The 27,337-nt window shown below is 36.8% G+C and overlaps 1 protein-coding gene across 9 annotated transcripts in view; it reads left to right on the plus strand.

Moving 5' to 3' along the window:
• Dst (dystonin) overlaps window positions 1–27,337 on the plus strand; it is a 441,140-nt gene that overhangs the window by 349,055 nt on the left and 64,748 nt on the right. For all 9 annotated transcript variants that reach the window (XM_071613304.1, XM_071613301.1, XM_071613307.1 and 6 more), the window contains 9 exons: window positions 124–619; window positions 1,798–3,269; window positions 17,630–17,791; window positions 19,083–19,253; window positions 22,004–22,170; window positions 24,267–24,426; window positions 24,639–24,965; window positions 25,491–25,575; window positions 26,673–26,914. In XM_071613304.1, the coding sequence (XP_071469405.1) occupies window positions 124–619; window positions 1,798–3,269; window positions 17,630–17,791; window positions 19,083–19,253; window positions 22,004–22,170; window positions 24,267–24,426; window positions 24,639–24,965; window positions 25,491–25,575; window positions 26,673–26,914 (3,282 nt within the window). The remainder of the gene's footprint in view (window positions 1–123; window positions 620–1,797; window positions 3,270–17,629; window positions 17,792–19,082; window positions 19,254–22,003; window positions 22,171–24,266; window positions 24,427–24,638; window positions 24,966–25,490; window positions 25,576–26,672; window positions 26,915–27,337) is intronic.

Consider the following 27,337-nt stretch of genomic DNA (forward strand, 5'->3'; position numbering starts at 1 on the left):
AACTAGGAAACAAACAAAAACTAGATGAATTGGTACCATATCTTCTTCTTTGAATGTTCAAAACTCTGTCTTCTATAATCAATTATACAGTAGTTTGTATTTATTTACCCTTCTTTACCTTAGATTCTGCTGCAAGAATTCGATACCCGGAAGCCTCAGTATGAACAGCTAACAGCATCTGGTCAAGGCATTCTGAGCAGACCTGGAGAAGACCCTTCTTTACATGGGATTGTGAAAGAGCAGTTGGCAGCTGTGACCCAAAAGTGGGATGGCTTGACAGGACAATTGAGTGACAGATGTGACTGGATTGACCAGGCCATTGTCAAAAGCACTCAGTATCAGGGCCTGCTAAGAAGCCTTTCTGATAAGCTGAGTGAGCTGGATGACAGACTCACCAGCAGTGTGGTGGTGAACACACTTCCTGATGCCATGAACCAGCAGCTGGAAACAGCTCAAAACCTGAAGCAGGAAATAAAGCAAGAAACAAAGCAGATAAAATTTGCTCAGGCACTCTGTGAGGACCTGTCAGCCCTGGTTAAAGAAGAGTACTTGAAAGCAGAACTCAGTAGGCAACTGGAAGGCATCTTAAAATCATTTAAGGATATTGAACAAAAAGCAGGTTTGTCTGTCTTCTCTTATGATACATGTATTTCCTGGACAGAAATGGATATCAGATATTGCTGTTTCCAAGCTGTTGCCAATGATCCAGGACCCTAAAGAGCCCCTGCCTCATTGAGCATGAGTGAAGGGGTGGTTGAGCATAGGAGTGCAGAGAACAGTTTAAGGGTCAGGCAATTCCATTCCCATCAAAAAAATTAGCAAAACTCACTTAATGAAGGCTCATTGATCTGTGGTATCCCAAATTGGTTTTTAAAAGATGTAAACATTTTTGCTGTGTGACATTGTCTTATTTCACCTGGGGGAAAAAATAGATGAATGTTTTTCAAAAGGGTTTGTGTCATTTTCTTATGTACTATTACTTTTTCTGATTCTGCCACAGAAAACTTTTCTAGAGAAATTTCTCTTATTTCCCTGTTCTCCTCTCTCACCTACTGCAGCACTAATTCTGTGGCAGCTGTGCCAGTATTTGTCAGACACCATAGTGTGCTGTTGGAGTTCAGGAGGGTCTTTCCAAGGAAGGACAAAGTTTTTTGCTATGTTTATTTTTGTTTGAAAAATAGTACTATACCTTGCACTTGGTAAATACTCAATTTATGTTTTTTAATTATTGGATGTGTTTATTGATTACAGCAATCATTTCACATTAAATTTTATTCAATATGGAGACAGCATAATGTAACCCATAGAGACCACATGAGTTTATATCCTGACTTAACCACTTCAGAGCTGGAAAATCTTGGGCAAATAATTAAACCTCCACAATATGTAAAAGCCATAGATATGAAACAGTCATTGCAAAGAAGTGTTTTATTATTAACATAATCTAGACCTTGGCAGTTATCTCCTCCCTATTCTGGAATGGAGATGATACTGGCAAAGCAGACCGTGTGCATTGTGACCACACCATGTAGCTTGATGCATTTGTACTTCCCAAATCAAGGCTTTTCTCCTCTTATCTACCTTATGCTTCTTGCCAATTGTCCTTTTTCTTATTGTTGTATTTACCTCTTACTTCTTCTTTCCCTCTGTCAGTAAGTTCACTTGTAATTCTTGTAGTCAGTGCTAGAAGTCCTTGCTTTTAGACAACTCTGCATATTAATTTGAAGATTTTTTTACTGACTTTTCATAGATTGACACTTTGATGTAAAATAAACATGTCTGTGATTTTGCTTTCAGATAATCATGTCCAGCACCTGCAGTCAGCCTGTGCAAGCTCTCATCAATTTCAGCAAATGTCTAGAGATTTTCAGATTTGGCTGGATACAAAGAAAGAAGAGCAAAACAAGTCTCATCCAATATCAGCCAAACATGATGTCTTAGAGACATTAATTAAAGTTCAGAAAGACTTCAGTAAAACTTTGACTGCTCAGTCTAATATCTATGAAAAAACCATTGCAGAAGGTGAAAATTTGTTATTAAAAACACACGGGTCTGAAAAGGCAGCCTTACAGTTACAGCTTAACACTATTAAAACTGATTGGGATGGATTTAATAAGCAGGTGAAAGAAAGAGAAGACAAGTTAAAAGATTCATTGGAAAAAGCCCTCAAGTACAAAGAGCATGTAGAAACTCTCCGGCCATGGATTGATAAATGTCAAAACAAGCTGGAGGAAGTAAAATTTTGCTTGGATCCTGCTGAAACAGAGAATTCTATTGCCAAATTAAAGTCTCTACAGAAGGAAATGGACCAACACTTTGGTATGGTGGAATTACTGAACAACACAGCCAATAGTTTGCTCAGTGTTTGTGAGGTAGATAAAGAGGTTGTTACAGATGAGAATAAATCACTGATCCAGAAGGTGGACATGGTCACTGAACAACTTCACAGTAAGAAATTCTCCCTGGAGAACATGGCCCAGAAGTTTAAGGAATTTCAAGAAGCTTCCAAAGAAGCTAAAAGGCAGCTTCAGTCTGCAAAGGAGCAGCTGGATGTCCATGACTCCCTGGGACCCCAGGCTCACAGTAACAAATATCTGACCATGTTGCAGACCCAGCAGAAATCACTTCAGACTTTGAAGCATCAGGTGGATGTGGCCAAAAGGCTTGCACAGGACCTTGTGGTAGAAGCCTCAGACTCAAAGGGAGTCTCTGATGTTTTATTACAAGTAGAAACCTTAGCTCAAGAGCATAGTACACTAAGTCAGCAGGTTGATGAGAAGTGTTCATTCTTGGAAACCAAGCTTCAGGGCATTGGGCATTTCCAGAACACCATCCGAGAGATGTTTTCCCAGTTTGCAGAATTTGATGATGAACTGGATGGCATGGCTCCAGTGGGGAGAGATGTGGAAACATTGCAAAAGCAAAAGGAGGGCATAAAATCCTTTCTGAAGAAACTAGAAGCCCTCATAGCAAACAATGACAATGCCAATAAAACCTGCAAGATGATGCTAGCCACAGAAGAAACTTCTCCTGACCTTGTTGGAGTCAAAAGGGACTTGGAGGCCTTAAGCAAACGGTGCAACAAGTTACTGGACCGAGCTCAAGCCAGAGAAGAGCAGGTTGAAGGGACAATTGAGCGTCTCGAAGAATTCTACAGCAAATTGAACAACTTTTCTACTTTGCTTCAGAAGGCTGAAGAACATGAAGAGTCACAAGGTCCTGTTGGTATGGAAACAGAGACAATTAATCAGCAACTTAATGTATTCAAGGTAGGGAGTTCTTCATTCTTACTGTATGTTTTTATTATTAAGATAAGTTTATAATTGGCATAGAAAGGTGATTACATATTATTTAGAATCTTCAAGAATGACTATAATACAGTGTTTGAGCATATGTCAGGATAATATTCAGATGCATGGGGCAGTTCCAAGCTTACTGGGGATTTGGACATGGAGGTCAGAAGGTGCCAGAGAAAGTTCTAAACAAGCCAGAAACTGATGTGGAGTCCATTTCTGATGTCATTCACAACTGACATTTGTAGTTACCAGAGCTGCATTTTGAACTCTGCTACATTTTTCTTCAGTGGTGAATTATAGTCTTTTCCTTTTCTTTTCTCTTGTCATTCTTCTTAATTTCTTCTGCAAACTTTTTTCCCTCTTAAAGTTCATATTTTTAACAGGCAATTTGGCATTTCGTGTTGTAATCCTGGTTTCATAAAACAAAGATCTTGGGGATTCGTGCCTCAGAGGATTAGGTGTGAATTATTTTCATTGGACTCTATATAAGCTCCTCAGACCAAGAAATGCCTACCACTTGACCAGTGATCCTTAATGAATAGAACATTAGATTAAAATAGTGGCCCAGTTTCAGTGTCATTGAATTTGGCCTCATTTGTTACAGAGCAGAAGTCATATATTGCTTTCTGTGTCCTATATATTAATAATTTGCTACAGGGGTATGATATAAACCTTCACAGTTGTCATGGGTCCTGGTTCTGATCTTGAGATGTGTTTTACTTTCTGGTGAGGACTGGTAAATATGTATTGCATCATTAGCACAGAGAATAAACTAAGACCAACTAAAACCAGGATTTCCAAAACTACAGATTGGGCTGAAGTATAGCTCAGTGCTAGAGCATGTGTTTTTAGCATGCCTGAGACCCTGGGATCAACCTCCAGTATCATTAAAAAAAAAAACAAAACACAAATTGTTTCCCATGGGAAATGAGGGTGAATCAAGTGGACTTCCAAATTCTATGTTGTTATCTAACGTATTGTTTTCTTTGCTTATCTTTAATAACATTTGATTACTGAATTTTGAAAAATAACTGTAGTATAACTTTTTATTATTACTATTTGCCATTATTAAATAGCTTGAAGCCTAATTCCTCCAAGGCTTAAAAATCTGTGATTCTGTTTTTAGATCTTGATTCTTGAAGGTGAAGGAATTTCCCTTATTGTTGACTTGACTTCTTTCATTACACTGTCAAGTTTTCATGTTTCTTTGCAAAACAAAGATTCCATATGAGAGAATTTGCTATTAGAAAAACAGTTTTATGGCTTCTTTAAAGACAGAAGACATGGCTCTTCTGACAGAAAGCTTTAGAATTTTCTGTAGAATCATGATAAAACTTTAAAATTCCTATTGAAACTTAACCATGTTCAGTGCCTTTGTAAGACATCATTGTGACTTACTCTGAGTTTTCTGGGAATTTGTGTAGAGAAAAAGAGTACCCTGGGGTGGTGGTATGGCTCAGTGATAGAGCCCTTGCCTAGCATGTGGAAACCCTGGGATCAGTCCCAGTAGTGCAAAAACAAAAGAAAGAGTAGGTCTTCCTTTCTCTTCCTTGTGTTCATGAACTGTAAGAAAGTAGGCAAAAGTAATAATATTTGGTGCTGCTACTGGTGGCTGTCTCCCTGTGTGTGTTTGTGTCATGTAGAGAACTGAAAGTAGGAAAAGCAAGAGAGAGGAGTTTTCTCACCATTGCACTGAAAGTGTTTTGCAAACTAAAGCAGCACCAAATAAGCTCATTAACATTAATAGCGAGAGAGATTTTCTTGGTTGTTTGTGAAGAAAAATAATGGTTATATCTCCTAAAATCAACCATTTAGCATGTTGTGCTCGTTTGTTTTCTGATTATTTTGGAAGGAGTTGGTTTATTGAAATTCAGTAATAAAGAATATCATAGATTTAGTATCTTGAAACTCAGTGACTTTAAAAAAAAGGAGGGATTCAAGGGATAGATCATTTGCATATAGTACATTATAGTGCCATAGGTAAGAAACAAAAATAAAAAGAATACGATTATGGTAAAGAAAGATGATAGCCTATACAACCAATAACTCCATTTGTGTGTGTGTGTGTGTGTGTGTGTGTATGTTTATTTTAAAAACTAACTACAGAAATTAACATTTATCATAGGCTAATTGTATGTCAGGCACCACCCTAAACTCTTCATATTTAACGCTGCTGTCATGTTCCCCTCTCACTTATAAAGAACCTAAGGTCTAGGATCTTAGGTGACTTGTCCAAGGTCACACAAGTAGTAAGTGTCAGCGTCTGTGATGCTTTGTGTGGACTTTATTCATCATTTTCACATCTTATATTTTTCTCTGGGGAATTTTCACATCATCTTTGCTTGTAATCTAATTTAGGCACTTAGTAGCCAGCCATTGTTCATTTTAATCCCAAACACCAGGAACACCTACTTAAGGAAACTGTCTATCAAATTAGCTTCTATAAGAAACACAAGGTAAATGTGTGTGAAGCTGATGTTCTCTATGTATCTTGATGACGGTGGTGGTAGTGGTTGTGATTGTGGTGTTCCCACTACTACTGTGACTGAGACAGAACCAGACAGTCCATTGTCTTAGTGGTTCTATCTTTCTTAATTAAAGTGGCAAATTATCTCATTTACTATTCAATCTTGATTGAGTTTCTTTGGGTCTTTAGTTTCAACATAGTTTTTTAGAAAGTTTTTTGATTTGTTGAGTGGAATGCTTTGTACTAAGTAAAAAGCTAGGTATTATAATTTCTGATAAGGAAACAGAAAAGCACCAAAGGACTAGGCCAGTTTTCATTATTGACTTTTTAAAATATAGTCCAGTTTGGCATTAGTTTTAATTAGCTTTAATTTTTAAGCTACTGTCATGGATAACATTCTCTAACAGTTTTTCTTAATGCAAAATAAACTGCCTTCAAAGCAGGACTGGAACTTAATAGTCATTATTCTGTTACTTACAGAGGATGCCTCACTCCTATTCAGTGGGAGCAAAATACATTATTTTTAACCAGGAAGACAAATTTCCCTGCTTCCATTTTACCCCTAAACTTTTGCCTTAAGAGATAGCTGTTCATATTGACCTTAGGTTTTCTTGAAAAGACAAAATTCACTTACATTTAAGGGACACCAACCCAAATATAATGAAAACAATTGCTATTCTGAACAGAAGGCCCTGATTCACTCTCAGTGAAAACTATTCTGAAGATTTTGAAAACAAATTAGTGTTACTTCAGTTGGCTTGAAGTTTTTAAACTGTTTGATTTTGTAAGTTCTGTGGCCATATATATATATATATATATATATGTTCCTCATGCTAAATACTGGAGATTGGACTAAGTATGTCTAGAGTGGCAGTCTCTTTAGTCTTTAGACATGTTACAACCTTGTAGTGTTGATAACTCAAAGTACCATTTTTTCTGCTTATACTTTGCAACTGTTACAGTTAAATTCTGTGCACACTGTCAAAAACTTTGAATTGAACAGTGAATAGATTCTGCACGTGTCCGGGAAGAAAGAAACTCCTTTCGTGTTATCTTTGCCCCTAACTTCTGTTTGAAGGCCCCTGACTCGATGTTATTTTCAAATTGAAGACACATTTTTATTAAGAAATATTAACATTTCTATACTTTCACTTATCAAAGATATGTGAAATTGCAGTCTCTGGAAGGCGTATGTCCATGTGATTCCTGTGATGTCAGTAACAGCCAATCAGATCTCCTGATCAGCATGAAATAATCACTGTTACCATATTGAATTGATTTAATTTCAGGGAAGATCAAAGAAACTAGATGTTTTGAAGAACATACACAGTCACATTCTAACTAAATTAGCACCCCTCCCTACCTCTCTATCTAGGCCATGGTTTTTTAAAAAAGAAAATCTTACCTCAGACCCTGCTTTTACTATTTACTTCTGGCCATTCTGTTACTGCCCAGTTGTGATTCATTTTATCCTCACAAATGAACACATCTCTGAACTAAAGATTTATTTTTATTTTCAAAATGGAAATGGCATTACATAGAGCCGAGCATTTTAAAACCAAGTTGAAAGCAGAGACATAGACCAGAACACATGCCTGATTTTACTGTAATAACTTCTGGTCCAGGTGAAGCATTATTCAACGCAGGCATCATTATTTGAATTTTGGGTAACTAAAATGCAAAGTATCTTGAGGCTCAAGAAGCCAGGCAGTTTGGACAAATTTCTTATTATGGTATTTTTTAAATAACCTGGAAAAATATTTAATGTCACTATATTTATAAAGATAGAATTTAAAAAAATTTTTAAAAAGATAGAATTAAACTGTCCAAAGAAAGCATTAGTAGCAGTGTTTAAGTTGTATTCATATTGATAGGTAGAGGTCAATGAGGAATTGTTCTCTGCTTTTGTTGAGTACAGGGGAAAATTAGATAAAACTGTTTCAGAAAAAAAGTTTTTGATAGGGACAGTTTCTTGATAGACTAGATTTTTGTGAATGAGACTATTAGCCAGGGGGTTGTGCAATACCTTCCTCTGGTGTTTTTAAAGGTGAAAATATTTTTAGCATAAAAACTGTAACTAGATGAATGGGCTTTGTAGGAAAGTCACACTATTTAACAAAGCACTTCAAAGTACCACTTAAGATTTTAGGATGAAAGAATACTATACCACATCTGCTGGGCAAGGCAGACATCCCCCTACCCCCATAAAGACCACACCTAGCTATTGCCAGTCAAGGCTGATATGATGGTTAGTATTGTTAATACCTTGTACTTAACCAGGCATAACAGATAACTGCCCTCTTTCTTATGTCACACAAGGACTATACAGTGTTAATCTGGAAGGGCAGTCAAAAGGGAACCTGGCAACGTGGGGTCCTCTTTCCAGTTCTGCTAATGTACTGACCCTTCTTGTCTCATACATAGCCTCTCATAACTTCTATTGCTTGATTTATGACTGAGGAATTAAAGTAGGTTGTTGAGGTCAGCTTTAGCCAGAGAGTTTGTAAAAAATGATTTTTTAAATTTTTGCTTTTTTTTTGGTTTGATTTTAATTGGATAAATCTCTCTCACTATTTTAAAGTGATCCAAAAAAAAAAAAAAAAAAAGGCCCAACTATAATATTTACTGTTATTATCACAGGCCTCCTTTAGATAAAAGAAGGCCTTCATGATTTCTTTTATTGTGGAAAGTTGTTTAAGGGGTGTGGGTACCTGGGTGTGTGTGTTTATACATATGAGAGGGAGAGACAGAAGATAATTTGCATTGCTATTATGAAATTATACATTGGTTTCTTGATAAGAACATTTGGTGTTTTTTAAATTTTTGTCTAGGTCCCTGATGACTTGTTAAAATAATAGCACACAATAGGTAAATGCTGCAATTTTAAGTTAAGTTAAAAAAAAACTTTTGGAGCCATTCAAGAACCAGGACACCCCAAGAAAATGTCTGTGCTCCCATATCCTCTTTTCATGCATCTGTAATTGTCTTCCTCTAAAGACTGTTTTGTTTCTTTAGCCAGTATTTTAATATGAATAACATTTTCAGATTTTGCTTGGTCTTAGTTTCTCTGAAAGAAACTGAATGGTATTCTTAATGTGTGCATTAGTTTTGTTTTCTGAATGGCTTTTAAAAATCCGAATGTTTAGGTATTTTTCGTGTATATATGCATACATTTTAAATAATAAGATTCATATGTCGAATCACCTCATGGAAGATGGCGGGAAAACATAGTCTTAGTATTGTAGTAATTTACAGAAAAATAGCAAGTACTTATTGAAGATATTAGCCAAGGTTTATATCAAGATAAACTTCCAAGATGAGACAATAAATCTATTGAGTGTTTCTAAACTTGTTTCTTTGTGGCGGAGTCTAAATCTTCTGTTCTCTTTAAACTACTTTCCAGTGAAGTAAATAGCTATTGCATATTCATTAGCTGCATATCCTTGAAAACCCTTTAGTCATATGAAAAACTTTATTAGTTTGAAAACTACAGGATGCTTTCAGTTTTCATTAGCTAATGACTTATCTGTTTTAAACAGAACAATAGAAAGTGTTGCTCCTAATGCCTGTTTTTGTATTTGTAGTACAAAGCACAGATTTCTTGTTAGTTTATAATCTATGTTTCAAGAGCTATTGTACTACAAGGGACTTTTGGAGTTTTCATGGATAATATAGCATTTACTTACACAGATACTTTCCCCTTACTTTGCCTTGAATTTCTTAATATCTCCAATTATTCAGCTCTAAAATGTCCATGTTTGAGTTGATAAAATTAATCTTTAACTTTTCCATGGTTATTGCACTTAGTGGTAAGATTATTTTCAGAAAGTTTCCTTTTTAAGGACTTAATTTAACTTTAGAAATATAGAATGGTAGGATGGTATTATTCTGTTTATAATTCAGTTAGTATTGGTGTACTTTCCCCAAATCATCTGCTGTAGTAGATAATTTAGCTGGATCATATCTACACATTAAATAGGGAAGATTGCATTTGAAAACAGCATTGTAGTTTCTCTATGTATGGAATAAGAGTGTTGACTGTTTTTCAGAAAAGCTTTGCTTATTTTATGGATTATGTATTTCTCGTGAAAATGTGAGCAATCTACATATCACAATTAATATTTGGAACAACTTAATGCATCTTGATTTTATTAATATTAGAGACGATAACATTTAAAGTGGTTGTATAGACCAAATAGAGAGGAAAAGATAAACCAGTCCAGTTCTGCTCTGAGTTCTTTTATTATCCAACTATGTCTTGGGAATGTGATTTCAAGTAACAGAGATATATGTGAATTATTACTATAAATCCCACCATGATGTTAATAGTACAGGTTTCAACTTAAATCAGAATATAATATATAAATTTAAGTCAGTTTAATAAATAAGAGTTCGGTTGTTAAATAAGTGGCATATGCTTAAGCGTATTCTGCCAGAGCACATTTTCCCAGAGCACTCCCTACTTCCAAACTGTGTCGTGCCCATTTTTTCATCTGTGTTCCCCACTCGGCCATAATATTTCCCCAGTGCTCACTTACTATTTGGCAAGATAGTGAGCACTATTTTTGTTGAATGGTTGAATTTATGAATGAATTATCCATGAGGTTTTTTTACCCCCTTGGCTACATCATTTTTTTTTCTTTCTACATTTTTTATTGGTGCATTATAGTTGTACATAATGATGGGATTTGTTGTTTCATATCCATTCATGCACACATCCATAAAGTTTTTAAAATATTTGCCTACCTCAAATGTGAGGTTATATGTTGCTCTTAGCTTTTCATAAGGCTAGAATAATATCGTGCTAATGAGTCAGAGTCTAAGGTGGACTGAATTAGGGCCATTCTTTCTCATGAAAAGTTTCTGTAAGGACCTTAGAATGTTTAGAGAAAGTTACTCATGCAGATTTCATGGAAACTTTGTTGATATTGCCATGATAGGTAGCTTTTCCAAGCTTACATATCAAGATAGTGGCAGCTGGGAGTAAGATCCTTGGTGGTTACTAATTCCCAGTCTTGTGCTCAACCCACTGTTCAAACACAGAAGCTGTGTTCACATTTTCTTTTTGTCTCTTATCAATACCTCACAACAGCCTGTGTGCTTTAAAAAGCACCAAATCAGGTGTTTGTTGAAATATTTCACTTCTTAACCATGAAAAATGGGCTTTGATATTGTGATGTTAATGAATATTTCATACCTATTTTTTCTTTGTAGATATACAATTTCAGTTTAATGATGGCTACATATTGAGTTGCATCTAATAATTATTGAATGGATGAGTTACCTATAAGGAGTTCTGGTTACAAATATATTTTTAAATGCAACTTGTAGGTTTATAAAAAATAATTTTGGGGTGATATTTTCTCATTAATATAAAAAAGTTCCCTCCCACATCTTTTCTGTAGGATTACCAGAGAAAACATAAGGTTGTTTTGAACAGAACTGCCTTCTTCATTTGAGTGTCAGTGCTGTTTTGTTCACATTCTAATAATTGTTTTATGAGACTGAAAAAAGACTATCTGCCTTCATTTGTAACTATCTGCTATTCTGACGGTGTCACTCATTTCATAAAAGAATAGATAGATTTTAGTAAATAAAACATCATTTCTGCTACAAAGGCTAAGGTTTGATTTGCTGAACTTTACTTTGAAACAATATTTTTAAAGGGTGTTTGTTCAATAGTTAAAATCTGTAGAGGTGATTATTTTATTAGAGTCAGTTACTATGTTTGTCTGGACCCTGCATTAATCTCAAGAGGACTACCTGGATATTAGTAACTACAAATATTCATGTCAGCAGTGCACAGTGCTTTTAGGAATAATTGAGAACTGTTAGACTTGAACTTGGGCTTTAAAAGGGAATGACAAAACACTCCTTTTCAATGTGATCTGCACTTTGATTGGCAGAGCCTGCTTAAACAACAGATTCGCTGCTGAGAGTATAGTTTAAACTGAAAGAGACCTGGGTAGCCTCCACCGCCTTTTCCTTTTAGTAATCAAGTGAGTTGGGTCTCAAAATGATTTCTTCAGGGCCTCCTGGTGTCAGGTTCTGCCTCTGCAAGCCCTTCGGGTCCTTTCCCATTTTGAAGTATAGGCTGGTGTAATCTCAGCAATCTCTGAACCCGGTACTGCCCCTCTCCCCAATCTCAGGACTCGTCCAGTTTTGTGCTGATGTCACCGCTTAGCTGTTGCTTTGCAGCCTCTCTGGCCTGGAGGTACCTCCCACTGAAAGTGCTCTCTGTTCGGGGAGGAGGCTAGGAGTCGGAGGAAAGATGACTGCGAAGTTAAGTCGCGGGAGGGCGTAGAACCGGAGCAATAGAGCAAGCCGAGGTCTGGAGCAGCCTGCAGGCTCAGGGACTTAGCAGATGTTGCGTGAAGAGAGAGGGCATTGCTGGGAGCGCCCTGGCTCCAGAGGATGCCTGCCCAGGACCCCGCTGCCCTGAGGATTCGGGGACAACGCAGGAGCTCCCTGCTGGAGCTCCCTTTCTGCCGCGTCCACTACCACCTCCCCCTCTCGCCAGCTTTAGCTGAAATGAAGACCCAGCTGCGGCCACAGCAGTTGGTCAATTTCAAAGGATAGAGTAGTGGCTTGGTCTTCAGCTGAATGTGAATTGCGCTGCCTGTGCCTTAGAGGAAGCCGTGGAGCTCTTCTTTTGCTGCAGTTGCCTCAGGTGGAATAAGCCTTCTTGAGGATCAGATAAGAATCTTTGAACATTTTTTTTTTTTAAAGGGAAGCTTATTATAGTACAACATGCTTTCTGTTTACTTTGAAAGGTTGCTGGATTGTACTGCTCTGGCTGGCTGATATTTCCCCCCTTGGGTAGTTCTGGGTAACCTTGAAGAAGCTTAATATGGGAAGAAAAACTGCCTTTTGAATCAAGATTATTTATAGTTATTACCCCCAAGAGAAAGTAAAAGAAAAATTTAACTTTTTTACATAGATTTAACTTATTTTTCTCTGAAGACTTGGTCTGTGCCTTCAGCTGAACAATATATGGTCTCTGTTTGTCTTTTAAGTTTCTGAAACTTGGTTTATTTATAAAGGAGATGGAGTTTTGCAAGCCATCTTTAAGTGGATTACAGTTAACCAGAGCTTTGCTGAAATTAACATTCAGCCTGTTAAAATGCTTGCTCATTTGGAAATTTTAATCTGGAAACCTCAGATGCAAAATTAGACAAAAAAGGGAAATGGACTGACAATGGAATGTTCTGAGTGTTTGAGCCACTTTTAAGTGTTGTGTATTTCTGTGTTTTGGAGTATGTGAAAGGGAACTTTGGGGGCTGGGAAAGTAGAGGAAGGAGATTTCTGTTCTCTGTTATTGATGCACTTTACTTTTTAGAATAATTCTAAAATCAACCAGGTAAAAGATAGTTGCATTAATACCGATGCACTGCTAATGACCCTAAGCACCTCATATATTACGTGTATTATTTTAGCATGTGTCTTTATGCTGAGGACACTTCATAGCGCTGTTCAGAAGCAGACTTTCTTGCAAGATGCCCTACCTTGTTTCTTATTTTTTGTGTCAAGAGCTGCAATATTTGTTTTGACTATCTACAAAATGGGGAAGCCACTCAGTAGACCAGACTGTTTACGTCAGAATCCTCCATGTGTAGGGAAGGGTGAAGAAGAAGAGGACTTAAATATTGAAGACTGTTATGTCCCACAGAGGTCAATCTATGACACTGTTAGACTAAATGAACAGATAGACTCTGGTTCAAAAGGTAGCCTGTCTTCCAGGCATTTTACAGATCGGACTTTACCCTACAGTCACAGAACACTGGATGTTAGTTCTTTATGCTCTAATGGTGCCCTTACTTCTTCCAGTGTATTTGAGTTGAGAGGTCGTGAAGCTAACAAACTAGATGAAAAGATGATCTTTGATGCACTCAAACTGAATAGTGACATCATTCGAACCACAGGATTACCCAAAGCCAAATCTCATGCAGAAAAGAAAGAGCATAGACGGTCTTGGCGAATGTTTGTCCCAGCCAATTTTATGGATTATGCAAACAAAAGTGAAAGCTCTTTTGTTGAACCTCCTGATATGTCAGATGGCGTTACGAAGGCCAGCAAGTGCAGATGGGGCACTAATTCTCTGACTTCCGAGGAGGATGACTCTGGTTTATGTAGCCCTCAAGCAGAGAGGGAAGAAAAACAGGGCATTTTAACTGGAGACCAGTCACAAATTAGAAGCTTATCTTCTGCTGAAGATATTCATATAACAGAACACTATAGGCCTTTTTTTTCTGTTAATTCCATGAGTGAACAGAAAATCCCATTGCTTTCATGTAGAAGTGCCCACCCTGATGATAACTTCAAAATGATTTTGCATGATGTTTCTTCACTTGAGGAATCAAAATCTATAAATGATCAAAGGGAAATCCATGATGAAAATTGTTGCCTGCAGAATGATTTGAAAGAGAGCACTAAGGGTGATCCATTAATCATGCCAAAAGATGAAGAAAAGGAGTGCATTTCTAACTCCTGGGAAGAGGAGAACACTTATGGACCAGGAGAATCCCAAATGACAGCACAAAGTAGGGAACTTACAAAGGGTTTAGATTTCTCTCACACCACCCTGGAGGAGAGTGATGTAGACTGTGGTAGCACAAGTTTGGTAGAAATTGTGACACTGTCAGCACAATATGATTCAGAAGAACCCAACAGAGCATCTAAAGGGGAACTGGAGCCTCCCCTTTCTGCCCAGGAGATGGAGGTGACCCATATGAAGTGCTCCCTGAAATTCATACCAGTAAGAAAGAAAGCAGTGCCCAGAAAAACAGGGACCCAGGCAGGAATATTGGACACAGTATGCAATGGCTTCCAGTCAGTCCAGGTAATTAATGGAAATGTGATACTTTGCAATGCCAAACATTTATGATTCTATTTCAGAGTGGTTACCAGTGTTTCTAGTAATGATCAAATTCAGTCATTTGTTTGAGATGTTTGATTAGCACCCTATAAGATGCCAGCTATTGATAAATTGAATATTATAAAAAATTAACTAAGGGACCCCTGTGTGGTTTTGGTTTGTTTGTTTGTTTGTTTAAAAAGAGGAACAGTTTTTTCCAGGTGTTTGGGGCCCTGCCATTGGTTGTGCCAATGGTGGCTGTTCCCCTTCATTCAGAATGTTGTCACTGTGAATTTATGTTCATGTGAGGCTTTTGTACAAGTTGTGGTTTAAGATACTGCCATTTAAGGTCAGTTATATTGGGTATATTAAGCTTCAACAGGCTTAGTCATGAAGATATGAACACAATATTATATTGTTGTGGTCTGCAAAGTTCTCTACCCAAATTAAGGACTTTTTCAATGCACTAAAAAGTTTCTCTCAGAAGCTCCGCATGTGAGAGTAGAGAAGTCACTGTACTAGTTTCCCAGGCGTTATAGTCCTAACTTCTTGTGAGTGGTGGATGAGGTAAGAAAGTAAAGGGTGCAGCCTAGTAATAACCAGAGGTTGTTTGTCAAGCCTGTAATTTTTTTCTTCCCACTCAGATTGAAGTTCAGCTATTTTAGTACTTTTACTGAACTCTTTTGGTAAACTTTTCCTCAGAGGTAATTTGATTTTATTTTAGGTTTCTCTGTGACTGTGCTGTAGGTTAGTTTGGGGAGGGGGGAGTCTATCTTCGTAGGTGTCTTATTACCACTGAGAGATAAAGAATTTAGATAATATCAGAACAGTTCTTTTTAAGTCTATGAAATAATTGCTTTAGTGATCCGTACCCTTTTCTTGGGTATGCAACAAATGGCCTGCTAATTTAAAAGCTTAGCAAAGTACATTTTCCCTGTAAAGGATTTGGTAGTTAATTTGTAGATGATAATTAATTTTAGGATTATATGCTTTTTTTGTATTTTTATAGCACTTTAGGAAATGACCCCAGACTCATCTAAACCCTCTTTGAAATCTTTCCCTAAATTAAAGTCAAAAGCAGAGTTTAAGGCAATTTAGGAGAACATTATATTAGTTTGTGTGTGTGAGTCCTCATAACCAACTGCAAGAGAGGAGGAAACTTTTTTTCTGAATTACAGTGTACCATGAAAGTTCCTGAAATTAAGAATATAGCAATTTTTCCAGATGCCTCCCATTGTTTTTGTAAATATTTAAACTTATCCAAAGCTACTAATGCCTAGAGTTAGTAACTTAGAAAGTGATATAGAAAAGAAATAGAATCATTCTGCCAAATTCTATCTTGACCACCTTATTGCAATTTTCTGTTGACTTATTTGGTAAGTTATATTTTTTAAAAAATCATGAAAACTTCAATTCTTTCCTCAGTGATTTGTGGGATCTTGTTTCTTTGATTATGTATAATTATTTTTTTATATATAGTATTGTTATATAAAAACAATTAGCCAGCATGGAAATTGTCCATATGGATTTTCTGTGGAAAAAGCAGCTTGGCCTTTTAGCTAGAGGGGACTTTTACAGGAAATGATCAGTAATTTGATTGCTGTTCCCTAATGTACTCATTCATACAGTAACACAAGAGTATCCTGTGTGTTCGGCCTTGGGCCAGGGTTTGGAGAGTTTGTTTCCTGTGGCCTCTACATCTTTCAAATTTAATTTTTATATAATGTCTGTAGATTTTTTTCTTAATTGCTATTTTAATATTTGCCTATATTATGTTTCCATATATTCTGCTTAGACATTTATTGATTATTTATGTAGTGCCCTTTGCTCTAATAACTCAGAATCCCAAACAGTGCTTTACCTTAAAATCTGTCCAGAACTTTCCTTACATAGTTAAAATAATTGATCTTTCTCATGGCTTCCTCCAAGTCCTATATTACAAACATGGTATCTGTGAAGGAATTGATATATCTACCTCCAGTATTATTTGTTAAAGAGCTGATGTCATCTAAGGTAGAAATGTAATATTTCCATACTGAAAATAATTTAGCATATAATTATTGGGTGCATATAACATGCTAGGCACCGTGGTAGGCCCAGACATAGAACTGTCATAAGGAAAACAGGCCAAAATTTGTACTTTCACAGAACTTGCAGCTTTTATCTAATACATTGTATCCTTTGCTAGTCACAGGTGACTGAGTGACCATAAGTTGGATGTAATGGAGAGGAGGTGAGGCAGCCCTGGGCAATTGCTCAGAGCATATGCACAGGTAGCATTGACCAAAGAGGAACCAGACTTGTTGTGCCACTGATATGTGTGGTCAGATCCATGGGATGAGGCCAGGGTGCTTCTTGCAAGCCCATGGATATTTTTATAGGCACAGAGGAGAGAAGGCTGAATGTGCAGAGATCTGTGTTATTTCGGCATATACCTGTGTCCTTTTCCTTTTTCTAGCCCTACATTTTTGTTCCTCTGGCTGGCCATGTATTTGGCCTCTTGGCCCACTTCATTGTCTTGCCAGTGATTCTTCATTTCCAGTTTCAGTCTAAAGCTTCAGTTGTCAGCTAGCAGCACCCATCCTTATGAGAGCTGATGAGAATTCCTTGCCCAGTAAGGCTTATTTGACCCCATCTTACCAGTTTGTTTCTTAGCATGTTTTGTAAGTCTTTTTTAGAGTTCAATTGAGAAAGTAGGAAATTTATCATGCAATTATAATGAAGCAATAAAGAGAGGTCAGATAATACTGTCTTTTTGGCTTTATAGATAATTTAATTAGAATATAATTCTTTAATATACCCAAATGGGTTTGATATGCTACAAATTTATATGTTGTTTACTTTTGTACTATTGCTCCCAGGGTAGCTATGACCTATGAACAGGCAATGGCAGTATCTTTACTTCTGTAATGATTGATAGTTCCTACTACCTAATGACAAAGTAAATTTATTATATATTTTGGTAGGTTGTAGATAGTATAAATCATATGATTATGGCCCTTCTAACTGCAGGTATTCCAGAAAGAAGAAATCGAACCCTTGCAGGTTAAACAGCAAGATGTAAACTGGTTAGGTCAAGGCCTTATTCAGAGTGCTCCTAAAAGCACCAGCACACAGGGTTTGGAGCATGACCTGGACGAAGTCAATACACGGTGGAAGACTCTCAATAAGAAGGTATTTTTTTATTCCCTTCATTTATAGTAGCCCAACCTCCCTAAACATGTCTTTTTTTTTTTTTAATGTTGCTATAAACTGCAGGGCCCAACTCAGGTGCCACAGGAGCTAGGTAGGGAACATAAATAAATAAGCTGGGTAAAACAGGGTTTCTCCCTGCCCTTGCCTTGACTTTTGACAGAGATATAGCTACAGATACTGAACAGGTGTGATGGCAGACGGCCATGACCTATTCGTGACCCCATGTCAGGAGACCTGGTAGCTTCTTAATTTTGGTAAATCATCAACATACAGGGATGCAGGCCCATTGTTGCCAGATACTCTACTTACTTTCAAAAGAACTGAAAATTATGCTCTCTCTGTGAAATCTTCCCGTTTTCAAATGTGGGTGACTAATTTCACACTGTAAGTGAAAGAAGCTCTGTCTCTCTGTCAGCCCTGGGCTAAGGGTTCACCACCCTGACTCTAGACCATCAACTCTAAATATTTTACCTATGAGGCCTATTTATAAATTCTCATGAGAGGAAACACTAGAAATAATGCTTCAATAATCTTAGGGAAATAATGCTGACACACAGTGGCTTTTCATGTGACGTAAATGACCAGATTATTATGGGATGGCACTGCTTATTTAATGGTGGTGGTGGTTCTTATAATTTTCCCTGCATTGAACTCTTAAGTCATTGCTATATCTTAAAAGCTTTTCACTCTTTAGAGCCTGATTCATATTGTAGTGTTTCTTAAACACAACTGGGATGCATGTTGGGTGTAAATATATTCCACAGTGCTTGCCAACTACTTTTTCAGTCCAAAGGGAGAGACTATGAGAAGAGCAAGAGGATATCTCTATGTAGGACATAGAGACTCCATTTACTAGGAGACAAAGGCCTTAGTTTGTCAAAAAGAGACTCCAGAACTTGAAGATAGTAGAGTTTAAGTGGATATTCATTAGTAGGAAATTTTAAAAAATGAATCCCAGCAATAATAATAAAATGACTAATGCATGGTTATTTTCAATAATTTAATCATTTATTGCTAATCACAAACATATTGGGCATTCCCAAAAGCTCTAAGATTTAATGTCCATATTGACTGGGATAAGAACCTTATTTTCATGTGTTACTTGCTAAAATTGAAATCCTTCCCACTATAATTGCTTTGTGTTAATTTTAAGTGAAAAGTAAAAGAAAATTTGTGACTATATGGGAAAAGAAGCATGAAAAGGGATAGCCGGCAGCAGATTTTATTTTATGAAAAGAGTAAATAAACTGAAACAAGTGAAACTTTGCAGGTGGCTCAGAGAGCAGCCCAGCTGCAGGAAGCCCTGTTGCATTGTGGGAGGTTCCAAGATGCCCTGGAGTCCCTGCTCAGCTGGATGGTGGATACTGAGGAGCTTGTAGCCAATCAGAAGCCACCATCTGCAGAGTTTAAAGTGGTGAAGGCCCAGATACAAGAGCAAAAGGTAAGTTAATGATGCTTTTGTATTGTGTTCCATTTTAAATCCTAATGATGAGGGTAAAAATGTGCCTCCTTACTTATATTGATAGAATATCCTAGTTAACTGGTTCTTGCTGCTCTAGATGTTATTTTGGTAGTCATTCATCCAATACTTACTGAACATCTCTCACCGAGGCATTATTTTGGGGAGGTATCACTGAATAACAACCATGAAAATTCCTCATTGAGTTTGAAGTCTAGTGGGAAGGGAGGGATAAGGAGAGAGACAATAAACAAATATATAAACAGTGATAAGTTAGAAAGACAGTAATAAAGCCAGAAATGAGGGCTAGGAATCAGGAAGTGAGCAGCGATGAGGGCAGGAAGTGCCAGAGCGAGGATCTGTGGTGTACTTTGCTCCTTTATATGGTAAATTTATTCATATGAAATTGCCATTTTTATGGATTAAAAATATTGTCAGTTTCTTAAAGTTCAATGAGTGCTAATGAGGCAAATGTTGGATTCATTTATGCTCAGGAAGGTGCCACTGTTTTTTATGACAGTGCTAAAAATGTCCAAGGTGGGAAAAATACAATCTGTATAAGGATAACTACTCAGGACCACATGTACAGTTTTGGGCTTCTGATGGTAGTGGTCAGTTATGAAACATTTAATGACATTTTCAATAGTAGTTTGTCAGCTATGACATGAAATGACAGATGGGAAGGGGCCTAGTACATAGCACAGTGGTAACTTTTCTCCTGTGGAATTTTTGAAAGGGAGTAGATTAATTTTAATTAATTTACTTTTTTTTCATTTAAGATTCTTTTAAATTAAAATTTAATTATATCTTTCTATCCTGGCTTTGTTTTACTTAGCAGAGTTAATAATAATAATGTATGTTTCAAAATTACTAAAATTTTAATGTGTTCTCAATACAAAAGAAATGGTAAGTAGGGAAGGTGCTAGATATGCTAATTATCTTGGTTTAATCATTCCAGAATGTACACATACATCAAAACATTGCATTGGACTCCATAAGTATATGCAATTATTATGTCAGTTATTTTTTTTAAACTTCCACATTTAAAATTTATTGTATACTTTAATATCATTTTATCTCTAATTTTTTTTAAAGTAGCACATTGGGAAAGTACATTTATTAGAAATAAAGTTAGAGGTAAGGATTAAGGAAACATAACTGCAAACACATTGCATTTGTATGGTTTTTGAATAATGGAACTGCTACTTTTTACAGTTTGATGTTATTTTCCCAGAGTTAATTAATGATGCTTAGCCAGCAAAATCCTTTATTGATTTTGCATTTTGCTTTCTTGATTGCCAGAGGCTTTGCTATTAAAGTTTATCAGAAGTAATCCACTTCATTAGTTCCTCTAGCTGCCTAAACCACCTGTTATATACTTTGATTTATTTTTAAATTTTTTAGTTGTAGTTGGACACAATATCTTTATTTATTTTTATGTGGTGCTACCACATGCGAGGTAGGCACTCTACCACTGAGCCACGGCCCCAGCCCTATACTTTGATTTTCATAATGACTCAAACCAGTGTCAAGAGTTCGCCATCCTTCCCCTTCTTTGTAAACATGCATTCCTCTTCCCTCTGGCCTTGGTGGTCTTTCTCAAAGTGTTCCTCTAACATTTTACTTCTTTAGTCCTTAACTGCCATTCAGGATAAGATTAAGGAATCCGTGAAGCACTTGGTGTGTTGCACACTTGTGCATTCCTCCTTACTGTCACACAGTGCCTGTGCATAGCAGTTGCTCAGAAATTGTGTATTTTTCCTTAGGGTAGAACAAGGTAATCCTTGAGTTCTGGCTCCCTGTAGCAAACATTTCATTTAAGACCTCTTAAAATGTGCCATTAGAATTAAATTGAATTTTGTTTATGCTGTAAAATCCTGAAATAATAATCTTATCTGGCCAGCTTTGGAGATTTCTGACATGTTCCACACTCTCTTCCCTTTGGAAATAATACTTAAAGGCTGTTTTTGAGTTTCCATACTCCTAACAGATCTTAGGAGCTAGTTGCACCTGGTAAAAGGAGCCAAGAGCCTTTTTTTTTTTTTTAAGACTTGATAACTGGTGGACTTGGACTGAGTTTAAACTTCCTTGTCTATAACAGATTGTTTAATGTTGGGAAGGGTTTTAAAAGTATTAATTATTTATAGTAATAATTTTAACTTCGACTGTAGATAACTGTTGAATGTTTAGGGCATTACTATTTTATTAAAAACTACTGGGACCAGGCGTGGTGTTGCATGCCTGTAATCCCAGTGACTCTGGAGGCTGAGGCAGGAGTCACCCTCAGCAAAAGTGAGGCGCTAAGCAACTCAGTGAGACCCTACCTCTCAATAAATACAAAAAAGGGCTGGGGATGTGGCTCAATGGTTGAGTGCCCCTGAGTTAGAACCCTAGTATCCACCCGCTCCCCACCAAAAAAAAAAAAAAATACTGGGGATTTTGCACTTTCCCCGAGATTTAGTGGAGTTATACCAATAACACCTTCTATTCTGTTACTTTTTATCAATATTAGTTTTTTCTACCATGAAAAGCCTTACCACACTACCTGACTCATTAGTAATGAATCATTAAACCAAATAAGTTTAAAATTCCATTTCTCAGATCCTTTCTTGTGTGCATCCATACAAAATGTGTCTTGCTGTCACAATATCAGAAGTACTTACAATATTTTTAACCTTATATTTGCTTAATTGTTATTTTGCTGTTTAAAATATTTAATGTTTTGTCTCAAGCTTCTCCAAAGATTGTTGGATGACCGCAAATCCACTGTGGAGGTAATCAAACGAGAAGGAGAAAAAATCGCTGCCACAGCAGAACCTGCAGATCAAGTGAAGATTTTAAAACAGCTGAGTCTCTTGGATAGTAGATGGGAAGCATTGCTTAATAAAGCTGAAATGAGGTAACATAAATACTTTCAGTTTTTTTGAAAGAGCAGCAGTGACCTTACTGCATATTTTAGTTATAACTTTTTTTCAAATCCTGTTCTCTTGTGTTTATCCTGTGTATGAACATAGGTATCAAGGGCTACAATATCTCTCTTACTCCTCCAAGGGAAATGTCTTGCACCAGCCATATCCCAACTCTAAGAAAGCATTTCCCTTGGATGATTTATTCATTTTAATTCAAGGTTATTGCCTCAATACCACATATCAGACATAGGTTTTCGGTTATGTCCATCTTATCTGTCCTCAGATAAGATGCAGCCTTTTGGGTTCATTGCCATTGAAAAGTGATGACAAATGTGATGTTTGGAAGCAAAAATGCAGGGTGCTGTGGGAGCATATAATCGGAAGAACCTAAACTGGGGTCAGGGAAGTGACAGCTAAGCTGCGTCTTAAGGAAAGAATTGGAGTTAACTAGGTGGAAGGGTCTTCTAGTTTCATGAAGGCCAGGAAGCCTAGAGCATGGTTCCATTGGGCTCTTGCTCACAACATGCCTCTTCTTAGAGAATGCTGTAAGTATGTCATTTCAGCATTAATTCTACATTGACCCATTGTTAAGTGTGGCTCCATTGAAGTCACCTAGACTGTTGGGTTGAACATAGGTAAACCACTGAACAGAAAGTATGTTCCATAAATTCCTACCTTCTTTGGAACCAGAATGGGGAAGAGAAGTATTTGCTTATCTTGGATTATGGAGTAGAATTATAGTCTTTTAAGACCACAGAATGAGGTACTCCCAAGGATGCTAAAAATCTTGTTCTTTAACACATGTCAACAGATAAAACCTTCTGTGTAATGTCTGATGACAGCAAGCCTGGGTTGCTATGGAAGATGCTCTCAGTAATTTATATTTTTAAGATGAATGAATAAATGTCTGCATTGTAGCTTTACTGCTGTAACTGGTCTTCTTTTCCTAAAACCTTCTTCAGAGTAATATTGAATGGAGGGATATTACTAATAGTTATAATTCATGCTTAGACTTATGGCTCACAATTTCAGTCATGGCAAATTAAACACAATTACAAAACAATTGTTTCCATTGATTCTAGATGATTGGATATTTAAGTCCAGAAAAAAAAAAGAGATAGTGATCATCCAGAAGTAAAGAAAAAATGTGATTATTTTATTCCGTTTTTTGATCAAACATATTTCCATTGCAAACTTAAGAATTTTGTGTACATAATATAGCATTTAATGACACAGAAATTATATATTCAACTTGTGCCAGTATTCCATAATTATCTTGTCTTCAAGGAAATCTAATTCCCCAAATCATATAATTCCCTACAAATTAAGCATGATAAGAAGACAACAACCAGTCTTGATCCTGGTAGAAAGGATTTATAGGATTGGGAGTAAATTAGGAACTCTGACTGCAGACAACCACAGTCATTTATGTTAAAGAACAACCAAAGATAGTGGAAGCAGATTTTACATATGGTTCCTCTGCATCTGAGCAAAAGTGTCTCTAATTTTAAAGAAAAGTCTGAGCAATTCATCTCTGTTTATAGTTTAAACTATAAAATATAAACTATTGCTTCTGGTAAATAAACTTGACACACTGTACTTTTTATAAAGTAGAAATCAGCATTAATTCTACTAAGCAGGGGACAGATACATGTCTTTCAAACTTTAAATCGTTTTGGCAATTTGGCATAAAAGTGATCTCAGTACTAGTGCTCCATTTGAAGTTAATATATAAAGGACTTAAACAGGACCAACCACTGTACATAACAACAATTATTTTATTGCTGCCGTTGTTATAGCATTGTTAATTATCACTCTAATTATTATTGCTGAAATTATTAGGAATATTATTTAAAAATACACCTTTCCTGAGATTTAGGTACTCAGGGATGATCTGTTGTTCAACTTTAGTTTTAACAGGACTATTCTAACATGTTCTTTAAATGTTAGAGATTTCAATTTTAATCTTAGTTGATTTCTACAAAAAGTGTTTTAGAGTAGAACGGAGGAGCATAACTACAGAATTTTGTTGAATATTTCACACATTCTTTGTCCCTAAATGACCTTTATCTTGGCACATTTGTAGGAATCGTCAGTTGGAAGGTATCTTGGTGGTAGCACAGCAATTTCATGAAGCCCTAGAACCACTGAATGTGTGGCTCACGAGCATAGAAGGGAGGCTGGCAAAATTGGACCCCATAGGAACCTGCGCTGCCAATCTTGAGGAGCAAATTGCAATGCACAAAGTAAGATATAATCACACATCAGTAAGACTCAGTTTTCCATTTGTTTTGTGGTTTTATGACATAAATTTTCAGTTATGTACTATTGTTATGCATATTTGCAAAGTAAATCCATTTCAAATGTCATCCTTTAGTTCTGTTTATGTTTTCATTTCATTTTTATTTGTCCATTCTTTTTTGTGTTTCTTCTTTTTTTTTTTTTAAACTTTATTTAGGCCTTAGAAGATGACATCACCAGTCACAATAAACATTTACACCAGGCTGTTAGCATTGGCCAGTCCTTAAAGGTTTTGAGCTCCAGGGAGGATAAAGATTTGGTGCAGAATAAATTAGACTTCTCTCAAGTGTGGTACATTGAGATTCAAGAGAAAAGTCACAGAAGGTCTGAGCTTCTCCAGCAGGCCTTATGTAATGCTAAGATTTTTGGGGAAGATGAAGTTGAGCTGATGAACTGGCTGAATGAAGTGCATGATAAACTGAGCAAGCTCTCAGTCCAGGATTACAGCACTGAGGGACTGTGGAAGCAGCAGTCTGAACTCCGGGTATTTGGATTTCTTTTATTTTATTTCTTTCATTTCAGTTGTTCATTATTATTTAATCTTCCTTATTTATGTATTGTTTTACATCCATTATGTTTTAGGTGAGTCGCTATACTCAGAAAAGACCCTAACTGTGTAGACAGAATATTTTTAATGATGTTGCTTTTAAATGAAGTTGAACTTATCCAATGAGCTGGATTTTTAGCTTTTCATATATATATATATATTTTGTATACAAGGACCTAATATTGAATCAGTACTTGAGTACCTCCACAGAGTCAACTCTCATAGGCCCTAAGTATTTACAAAGGAGAGTGCCCTGAATTATGGTAGATCAGCATGGGGCATGGGGCACAATGGTAAAAAGAAGAGGCATAAATACGAGAATGAGAATGAGTATGTGAAAATGTGAGGGGCATCCTCAGATATTTCTCTATGAAACCAACTTAAAGTTCTCTGTGATTAACAAATACTAATACTGCTTTAATTTTTTCTTCTCCCACATAAAAATGGTACCTTTGTTTTTAGGCTATACAAGAGGACATCCTACTCACGAAACCACATGTAGATCAGGTGTTACAAAATGGTTTAGAACTGCTTAAACAAACCACAGGTGAGCCATCTTTCAAATAACTGTGCAGTCAGCATTTTGCATTGCTTTCAAATATTTTAGGGATTGGGGGAAAAAGACAAAACCATGTATAATTTTTGAGCCTGTTCCAAGACTTTATTCTGGAGAATGCTTTGAAGACCAACCAAGGGGGGCGGTTGGAATATGATCTCACTTTTTTCTCATGATCTCACTTGAGTTCCTGATGGACATGGTGTATTACTCATAACCTAAAGCACTTTGGCACAGGACCTAGTCGGAGAAGCCTACAATGGAGTTACCTTGGTTTTCCACTTGCAGAAGGCAGATGAACACATAGGTTGGAGACAGTTGTTTTAAGGTAGACTGCATTGCAGTGACACATGTTGTGGCAATACACAGGCTTAACTTCTCCATGTGTGAATCACCAAGAGCACAAACACTTGGTTTAACATTTGTGTGAGGTAATTTTGGAACAACTCAAACTAACTTGTTTTAGTGATTCCTTTGGCCATGGGAAGGTTTTCCAGTGCCTGTATCCAGTTCAGCAGCATGCGTGTACAGGGAACAATTACCATTCATTAAAAGTAGAAGAAATATCACATCTAGATACTTGAATTAGAAGTCTGAAACCTAGGACACAATTTCTGTGTGTGTGTAAAGGAGATAGAGGCAGGTGAGGGTCCACTAGAATGGTGCCAGTGAGTAATGATAAGGAAGGACACAGAGAAGTTAAGGATCCTGCCTAAAATAACCCAGCTTTCAAAGTCACGAAGTCTGTGAACTTAATGAGCTAAACCAAGGCATTTTGCATCCTCGTGCTTTGATTACTAAAAGTATTATAATATGGATGCAAAGGTGCTGAATTCCACATAACTAAAGGCACTATATTCCTTTCCCATTTATGCTTTTGTATTTTTCAGCTGATCAGAGTTGCCAGCAATCTTGGGAAAGATGAAAACCTCATTAAGGGCTCTCTTGGGTCCGCTCATCTTTATAAAAATATCTTCTTTTTTCCCAAGAAAATTTCATCATTATACAATGATATCCGAAGAAACCCCACCCCCTACACATACCTTTCTTTTTCCTTTTCATAAAAAATAACATCTTTGGAATTTTAGGTGATGAAGTTTTAATAATTCAAGACAAATTGGAAGCCCTTAAAGAAAAGTACAAAGACATTACCACGATGAGCACCGATGTAGCCAAAACTGTGGAGCAGGCGTTGCAGCTTTCAGGGCAGCTGCACTGCACGCACGAAGAGCTGTGTACCTGGCTGGACAAAGTGGAGGTGGAATTACTTTCATATGAGACTCAGGATCTGAAAGGAGAAGCAGCAAGCCAAGCACAAGTGAGACAAAAAGTATGCCCTGGTTTATACATATCGGATCTGCTTGTCCTCTTTCAGGGAGTCTTATTCACACAGCAATGAAATTATGTTTGCCTTGTGTCATTTCTAACATGCTGAAGGATGCCTTGGTAGGCGGGGACCCAGCAGACATTGGCAGCAGATCAACCCTTTAAACTTTTAGGAACCTAGAGATGAAAACAGCATATTATAATTTACTCCAAGAGACTTATGTTTGGGAGTATAGTTTATTACAGAAGAGACAGAATGATGAAGACGGGGCGGGAGCGGGGGAGGGAAATGATCACTATTTCAGAGACATGTCATTTGGTTAGAGTAACAACATTTCTATAAGATAGATGTGTAGCATGGGGCGGGTTTTCTGTTTATAGCACATAGTAGTACACTGCTTTGCTGGCCATTCTTCTTTTCAGAGAT

The sequence above is a fragment of the Marmota flaviventris genome, chromosome 6 (genome assembly GCF_047511675.1).
Source record: "Marmota flaviventris isolate mMarFla1 chromosome 6, mMarFla1.hap1, whole genome shotgun sequence".
Taxonomy (NCBI): Eukaryota; Metazoa; Chordata; class Mammalia; order Rodentia; family Sciuridae; genus Marmota; species Marmota flaviventris.